The 9,374-nt window shown below is 37.4% G+C and overlaps 2 protein-coding genes across 2 annotated transcripts in view; both read left to right on the top strand.

Moving 5' to 3' along the window:
- The first annotated feature begins 3,829 nt into the window (after window positions 1-3,829).
- LOC144960348 (E3 SUMO-protein ligase ZBED1-like) lies at window positions 3,830-4,678 on the top strand. The gene has a single exon (XM_078893432.1). It carries the CDS (start codon window positions 3,830-3,832, stop codon window positions 4,676-4,678), a length of 849 nt encoding a protein of 282 aa, XP_078749558.1.
- Window positions 4,679-6,279: 1,601 nt separating this feature from the next.
- LOC144960335 (uncharacterized) overlaps window positions 6,280-9,374 on the top strand; it is a 10,460-nt gene continuing 7,365 nt past the window's right edge. Inside the window, exon 1 of the mRNA XM_078893410.1 lies at window positions 6,280-6,534. The gene's annotated coding sequence lies outside the window, so the exon portion shown is untranslated. The remainder of the gene's footprint in view (window positions 6,535-9,374) is intronic.

Here is a 9,374-nt window from a genome sequence, read left to right as displayed (position 1 = left end):
TCTACCTGGTGTTTGGACTCACGTCACCCACCGGTACTCTACAGATTACATCATCTACCTGGTGTGTACTCACATGCCACCTCATCAAAACTCGATCAACAAACACAGACAATTACAACACACGACCTCTGTCGACTACTACACACGAACTCTTTGTCAACACATGGCTGATTTCACAACTTTCTTTTGACTTGCTGGATAAGTCAAACTTCATTTAAATTCAAGATCTCGCACACAGTTAATCTTGAATTTTTTACAATTTCATCTACAATGAGACTCAACGTTTACACAAGACAACCACAAATATCTACGAGGAGAATCGACCCAGATGCCGGAGATGAATGGATTACAGCGACGTCACAAGACCAAGAAACAACCCAACAGGTTAAGCATACGTTTGCTACCTGTAGAGTCTTTTTTCGTCCCAAATTCAAAAGACTCGAACAAATACAACACACTAATTGCAAAAGTTGGTCACTTTAGTAACAGCCCACAATCACATACTATGTTAGATTTTACTTATTTAGTTATTTACACTGTACTAAATATGAATAAGTCGGACAGACTAATGACTGATTATTTACAAACACTAAATATGTGATGTGAACAAGCCGGACAGACTATTGTTTGATTATTTATTCAACGCTAAATATTTGAATGTGAAGACATTATTGTGATAATTCTAAGACATTTACAGAGGAAAAAGTTTTTAATTAATTAACAATAAATAAAGTGAATTTATGACACTTGGGCTATGCAGTGACCACAACACACACAACAATGCAACACGTAGACTTGATGCAAACACCTCAACTCTTATAGTTGATATATTTTTTTCATGACATGAAAACTCATTCTAAATGGAGACAATGACTTAATTAACAATTACTGACAATTTTTACAGGATGACCATTCTCAAAACGAACGGATTACTAAGAAATGTGACCTCTGATGGATGACCACAAAGAACAATTTGATTTCAATGTAGTTGTAAACTACACCGTCGTGACTTAAAAAGCTTAAAAACTGAAACATCAACAATGAACAATGAATGATAATAACTTCAACTTGAATTTTAAAAGGATGATAATGTTATTATTATGATTTATTTTTAAATATTTTTTTTTATTACTAATTGAAATATAATTCTTCGTATTTGAATCTAGATGTCTATGAAATATTATTTGTACCACATATTATAAGTTGGAATTAATGTAATAATGTTGTTTAAATGGAATCATACAATATAAGGGAATGTCAAAGGTATTGGTTTTGAGATGACAGTAAATGAGTAGACATACATGGAAGCTGAGATTATCACCCATGTCGTATAGAGTTGAATTTGAGATTGAATAAGATAACGTGAGTATATCACAAATGGAAATTGAACCATCCTTTTTCACGCAATAATATGTATGTGTGATGGGATATGACGAGAATTAAACACTTTTATTGCTATGAAGATGGAATTTAAGGTGAAAAGATACTTTTTCTTTGAATTTTTAAATAAATGATATCTTACTGTCGATGTTGTAATACTTTAAAAAAATTTAATCGATAAATATAAATGTTTTAATCAATTTTGGTGTTGGTAAATCTAAATTTTAATCTCTTTTTGATAGATTTGATGTTGTAATTTGAAAGAAAAAAGAATCTATAATCGATATATATCTATTTAGATGTTGTAATCAAATTTGATGTTTGTGAATTTAATACTTAAAACCTATAATCGATATATATCTATCTAGATGTTGTAATCAAAATTGATGTTTGTGAATTTAATACTTTAAAACCTATAATCGATATATATGAATGTTGTAATCAACTTTGGTGTTTTTGAATTTAAAGTTTAAAGTTGTTAAATGTTTAACTGGTATAAGTATTTGTCATTTTAAAAAATATAGACTATTTCTTACATTTGTTTATTGCATTTTAGTTCGACATTAGATATATATTTAATCTCTTACTGTTATTTTTTTAATTGAAATTGTTTTAAGTCAATTTAAATTCTAAGAAAGGGGCGTATGTAAGAGAGTAAGCCTATGCAAAAGGTTATCTAAGAAATTTGGTGCAAAACTGTCAATTATATATATCAGCAAATGGGTTTAGTGAGTACGTAGTGCAGGCATATCAGTTAAGCTTGGTCAGTGCATGACACGTGTGGGCAGTTTTATGTCCAAGCTATTTGAGACGCATGACACGTGTGCGCAGTTTTATGTCCAGGTTACTTGAGACCGTTTGTGTCAAAGTTACTGGACAGGTTATCATGTTGAGTACTATTTAATCAATCATTCTTAAATTGGTTTAGGGGTGTTGAAACAGGTGAAAGGGGCATTTATCAAAATAATGTTATATCATAAAAGGCGGGGTTTAACATCAATATGTAGGAATTGACGTTTCAGGTTTGATTATGATTTGGTCTTACTCTTAGGGGTTGGATTATAGACTGACAGGGAACTGTCAATAACTGCAAGGGGGCGTGGAAACAATGGAATTGTGGGTAAAATTTTGATAGGGATAAAAGAGGATGTTTGGAGGAAAACGGGAGGAATTAGGATTCTGCATTCAACTTGACCATGAGCTGCACACTTTAAACCTTATGTACTCACCATCTTTTATTTGAATATTTTTGGACATAGAATTTGTTTGGTTGCAATTTGTGAAAATGTAAGTTGGATTGTTAAACATGTTAAACAACGCAATAAAAATCGCTATATAAGATCACAAGCCTTTACATATGTATTTGCTACACCACACTTGGGCGATTCCATTATCTCCTTTAATGGGGATAAATTTCAAATTTTATTCGCGCTAAATTATCGAAGTAAGAATGAAGTATGGTGAGCAAATAAAGAAGGCATCACCCCTCTTCTCTATTTAGGTTACAATTCGAAATGAGTGTGACTACTCCGTGTGTGTGGGTGTGTGTGTGTGTGTAGTGTGTGTGTGTATTCAATCCAGACTGTCTTTTGTTTTCTTTAACTTGAACTTGTCACCATCACTCCATTAATTATAAGCCAGCCTATCGCATTGTTGTTATTGTTGTCATTTAAATTTGTTAATTTGTTACCATCTCAGTTACTTACAAATTTACAACCCCAGTATTCATCATAGTCGCGTATTAGATTATTTTATTTATCTCAATTGTTACTGTTTCACCCATTTTCCAATTTGCTTTAATTTCAACTGGAAAATATGTCGTCGGGAAAAACCAGCTGGGTTTGGGACCATTATGAAAAAGATGAAGGAAATAAGAAAGTGTTATGTTTGATCTGTAAATGTTTATTTACATATTCTGGAGGGACCTCGACGCTTGCGAGACACATACGGAATAAACACCCAATGGAATTCGAAACTTCAACTACTAAAATTACATCTCCGTCTTTGTATTTTCCATCGACATCGTCTTCGTCGTCTTCGTATGCCCCAAAATATTGCATCAGCCAACCCTAGCCGAAATTACAGAAAAGAGAAAGAAGTATCCTGATGGATCTAAAAAGAAATCAGAACTAGATCGTGCACTTATTTCTTTTATAGTGAAAGACATGCAACCCTTTAGCATCGTTGATGACGATGGGTTCAAGGATTATACACGGACAATTGACCCTCGTTATCAGCTGCCTAGCCGAAGGACACTCACTCGTTCCCTCCTCCCACAACTGTACCAAAAGGAATGTGCCAAACTTGTAATGGAGCTTTGTCAGGCGCAGCATGTCGCCGTCACCACTGACCTATGGCAATCTCGGATGACGAAATCGTACATCACCGTTACCGTGCATTTCATCAATGACAACTGGGAATTGAAAACCATGTATTGGACACCAAAAAAATGAACAGAGCTCATACTGCTGCCAATATTGCTGATGAGCTCAGAGACATTTTCATACGATGGCAAATAATAGACAAAGTTAGACGAGTGGTGACAGACAATGGTGCCAACGTCGTAAAGGCTATTCGAGACATGAATTTGACACACCAGCCATGTTTTGCCCATACACTGCACCTTGTCGTGAAGGACGCGCTGAGGAACACGCCGGGGATTATTGACACTATTAGTAAAATTAAATCAATAGTAAGTTACTTTCACCATAGTGAAATGGCAACAAGGAAACTACACGAATTCCAACAGTCCCACAACATGGGGGAAAGGAAATTAAAGCAAGAAGTGGACACTCGGTGGAACTCTACTTTCCTCATGGTGGAGAGGTTCTTGGAGCAGAAGGTAGTCCTTGATCTAACCCTTGCATCCTTGGGAAAGGCACATATGATTGTATCTCCAGAGGGTGCGACCATCGCAGAACTGCTCTTAATCGCCCTAAAACCATTTGAGCAGGCAACACGGGAAATGAGCAGTGAGAAGCTCACAACTCTTTCTAAGATCATCCCCATACAGCGAGGAATTCAGGAATGTCTTTCAGCTGACACGCGGCTCCGTGATTTCCCACTGGCACAACAGCTCCATAGCAACATGAGGAATCGGTTTTCTGCTGTTGAGGAACGCACTGTCAACGCAACTTGTTCGTTTCTCGACCCCAGATTCAAGGGAGTGGCCTTCGCCGACAGCATTGGGATGCTAAAAGCGGAGGATGAAGTCGTGGCGCAGATGCAAAATCTGGAAATGGCGGCACAGACTTCGTACTCGGACAATCCCCCGTTTCAGAAGTTGATTTACCTCTAGGATCCGAGACCTCCAGCAGAAGGGAACAGCAGGAAGCGACCGGTGGGATCTGGGCTAACTTTGATGCCAAGGCCCAACCTCATCTGTCTGGGGTGACCCGACCCAGAGTGCGCCCCAGGTGGAGCTGCAACGATATAAGGAAGAGGCACTCATACCAGGAACAGTGATCCATTTCTGGGGTGGAAGGACAACGAGTCTCTTTTCCCACTCATGAAAAACGTGGCAAAACAATATTTATGTATCCCGGCTACACCAGTGCCATCAGAACGTCTTTTTTCGAAAGCTGGAGAATTGGTGTCTCATAAAAGAAACGGGCTGTCTGACAAGAACATTAATATGTCATTGTTTCTGAATAAGAATATGTAAAAGCATATTATTCACCATCATTGTATTGCTGTATTACAATGCTAATGTAAATATTTTCTTGATTTGCTGATGTAAATAACAAAGTAAAAATTATCTGCTCATAATCTTATAATTTTAATATTTCTTTTATTTTAACTGATATATCATGAGTTTCACATTACTTATTCTTCCTTCAAAACAAACAGTTATATATATAAGTTGTATTTTAAATACCCAATATAATATGTACTGATTATTGATACAATGTGTGTTTTGAAATGATTAATAAATGTAATTGAAAAATATAAAGTACAAAAAGAAAAAAAAAACAATACAATAACAGGACAAAACAAAAACAACAACAAAAAAAAAAAAAAGAAAAAGAAAAGAAAAGAAAAGACCCCCCCCCCCCCCCCCCCCCCAAAAAAAAAAACAAAAAAAAAAAAAAAAAAAAAAAAAACTTCTCAAATTCGGTCTTGCCACAGATTAGTCATGTCCCATGACCTACCGCCTAACACCCCCCCCCCCCCCCCCCTTCCCTCCTTCCCAGCCCATCCTTTTGACACACCCACACACACACATCACATACGTTCAGGTCCCCATCGACTGCCCCATCACAGACCAAGGATGGGATTTGTGCACCACACACACACACACACACTCACACACACACACATACATACTCACACAATTCTTGTCACTGTGTCACTCTTGTGTAATAGCACTATCTTACAGCACACATCACTCTCCCTCTCAACGAAGCTGTCTCCGCTCTCACTTTCACTGAGAACCTACTGTAGACCACGGTTTTCATCGTGTAGCGGTCTAAAGAATGAACGATCCAACGGTCACAAAGGTCAAAACGGTTCAATCAAACTTCCAACGGTCTGGTCTCTCAAGAATGTTCAATGTCGAAAAAAGACCGGTCCTTGCGGTTCACATTTCCCATGAACCGTAGGACCGCGGTCCTTAAGCTTGCCTAGGACCGCCCCGCACTAGTCACATATTGTGCAGTAAATAGGGATTGAGATTAGCGGAAGAGTAGCGTCCTTTGATTGGACGTGACGGGCGGAAAAGTTATTAGAGAGAGAACATCAATTTGCTTGTGCGCATGCGTCTCTCGTCCTCGCTTCCGGTGAAAGCGGGATGAGACACTTCACCGAAAGCGAGGACTAGAGAGACGCATGCGTAAAACCATTTTGACGTTCTCTCTATAAGCTGACGTCCAATCAAGGGACGCTACTCTTCCGCTAATCTCATCCCCTATACACATACATACATAAAGTCAGATATAGAATACACATAATTTACGCGTTGTACAGATAAATGTACGATTGTGGCTTATGTTAAAAACCATCACGGAGTTTGGAATTATCTATGTTTTCTGTTATTCAAACTGTGAGAAAAGATTATCTTAATTGTGTACTTCGGTGATTTATACGAAACAATTTCGGTATCCCAAATATAAAAGGTTTACAATGGAATGATTTACAAGCCCATTTAGAGACGACGTAAGTAAATTCTCGTAATGTTTGTCTGTAAGTTGAACCAAGTTTTATTGCATTTGATCGTGTCGTTTTGTTAAGTTCTTTTTTTTTTTTTGATTTTGGGGTAAAGTTAAAAGTAAGTTAGTTATTTCTCAAAATATGAGTAATGTATAATTAACAATATTTTCCTTTCAACTAACACTATGAAAATCAAATTTATATCATAATACCAATTATTTTCTTTCTGTAAATTTATTTGTGTTCATGACCATATTAAACTTGGGATAGTGGGTTTACAAAGTAAACAAACACGCGTAATGACTGTGAGTAAGAATCATTCAACAGGTAATTGCTATCATGACCCCGAGGTCACGCCACCACAAAGGAGAAGGGGGCTGACTGGGTGGTAAGGCGTCCGGTCAGGTTGAGTTCACTAAACAACTAAAGGCACGGCTTTTCGTTTCCGTGGGGAAAGCAACAAACCAAGGAGTGAATCTGTAACATAAATTCTGCTCCTCCAAGTCTGGGGTTTGGCATAGGGCTAATAACCCTATCCTAGGGGAAAAAAAAAACATTGCTACAGAAACAGCAACGGAGTAAAATAGAGTGAACTTATAGGTAAACACTGGACCTTCAAATCCATCGGAAGAGGCTTGTATGAACGGCATTGGTGAAAGGTAGCTACTGGCAGGAAGATGAAACTGTATGTGTTTGCCGAAAAGACGGAAACATGTTTTTGGAATGTATGAACAATGAACAGTTACAGCTGAAATGCGACGTCATGACTTAGATATTTTAGGAATTGGTGAGAGTAGATGGGTTGGAGCCGGAAGGATACAAACTAGCACAGGAGAACCTGTTCTCTACTTCCGGCAGGAGGGTGATCATCACTCAGAGTTTTTACGTGAAGATGACCATTTTTTTTAATGTAGAGCAAAGTTCCAATTAGTTGGATGATGACAAGCCTTTCATTGCCAAAACATTAGCAGATCCATCTAACATTGAGTAGATAGAAAACTACTTCCTACAGTCATTTGGCAAGTCATCTAAAGGGCCAAAACTGCATCATTCATTTATCGTTCATTCACTGATGTATCGCGCACCTTTATAGAATATGCAGATAGTGTTTTCATTCTGTGTATCATCGATCAAATGGACCCTGTGCAAAGACTAGATGAGGTACGATATCAAAATGTTCCAGGTATTTAAAAACCATCCACGCAATTGAAACATGGACATGATCAAAGCCTTAAAGTAACATCAGAGTGCCAATTCCATCAAATTGGGCAGCGTCCCTCAATGCAAAAATAAATAAATAATAACGTGAAGTTGAATGTAAACTTCAATTTAATTACAAAAACAGATCAAATGAATGTTTCGGGTTTCCCATTTATCAACAAAAGAGGATGATTGAAACACCACAGATGAATGAGATGATGTGGTAGTGGCGTGGTTAAGATGAATAAACAAAACATTGGTTGGCAGGAAATATTATGCTCCTTTGTAAGAAAGCACGAATTAAAATAGAGTACTAGATATTTCTTAAAAGTGTGCAATTAATTAAGTGAAAAGAGGGTAGGCGGGAAGGAACTGTGTAATGCAGTTTAGAAATTGAAAATTAAGATGAAATATAAAAACATGTAGACTATTGTTGGAAAATAAATATAATGGAATTGAAAATAAATACAAAAAATATAAAAACCATAATAATAATTAAGGGATGACGGTAAAAGTATAATCATTAGTAGCAGCAGCAGCAGCAAATAAAGAAAACCTATTCCAATTATTGACAAAACAATGTAGTCACACCTTATTAAAATAAAGCCGCCAGCACTTCAACCACAACCGATGTGTCTGACATTGATGATTTGAAAAGAAGAAGAAGCTGACAAACGATGATTTATGCATGCCAAAGACTGCATTCAGCAATGGATTTAAGAAACGCTTTTTATAAGAACCACCGACACTGAAGTGGATTTGCTCGCCATTCACTTTGCTGAAAATCTAAAATCTTAGGATCTTTGGATTTTATTTGGCTCAGGAAACCATTATCTTCATATGAAGATAATGCGTGTAGCCCATGAATTATCAGCCACACTACAGCAGACAGCGTTAACGCCGATCTCCCATGCTCTAACAGGGTATGATTCCGTTTCTTTGTGTTCTGCCTCAAAGGAGAAAATAAAACACGAAATGGGATGCTTTCATTGATGTGACCCCTGCATTTCTTGAACTGACTTCAGCTACCAAACCTAAGGAAACCTACTTTAAAATGATCCAAAAGTTTGTTGATCTCCAGTTTGAAAAGAATAGTACACTGGCAACGGTGAGTGGTGCACGCTAGCAGTTGTTTGCACGGAGATGAACATCTAACGATAATATTCCACCAACGTCTGATGCAGTACATCAGAATGTTAGATTATGGGGAGAAATCGCTACAGAAAGACACACGTACAGCTTCTCATTCTGACTGGGGTTGGAAGACAGATGAAGCAGGTAGTTGAACGCCTGTATGGACTACTTTGCCACCTATAGATAGTATGCAGATGACGTCACTCCGGTTTTTGTTATTGTTTTTTGACTCCGCGTTTATGAGTAATGATCACTGAACTATATTAACCAGACTATAAAAGTTCATCGTTACACAGGGTTTGTGTGTTGGTCCGTTATACTTCCGGATGGCAATGTTGTGAACTCCTTGGCCAAGCGCATTCTATCTATATATAGATTTATGCGCTTGGCTAAGAAACTCATAACATTGCCATTCGGAAGTATAACTGACCAAGACACAAAACTATATGTAACCATGAACTGTCTGGTTAATACAGTTTAGTTGACAAGTACTCATACACGTGGATGGCAAA

Source organism: Berghia stephanieae, chromosome 15 (assembly GCF_034508935.2).
Source record: "Berghia stephanieae isolate SIO BIC M18660-M18661 chromosome 15, UCSD_Bste_1.3, whole genome shotgun sequence".
Lineage (NCBI taxonomy): Eukaryota > Metazoa > Mollusca > Gastropoda > Nudibranchia > Aeolidiidae > Berghia > Berghia stephanieae.
This window is presented reverse-complemented; position numbering and strand designations above follow the sequence as displayed.

Bases quoted from the DNA above. Each gene is read 5' to 3' on its own strand.
- LOC144960348 (XM_078893432.1), top strand. From the start codon at position 3,830: ATGAACAGAGCTCATACTGCTGCCAATATTGCTGATGAGCTCAGAGAC.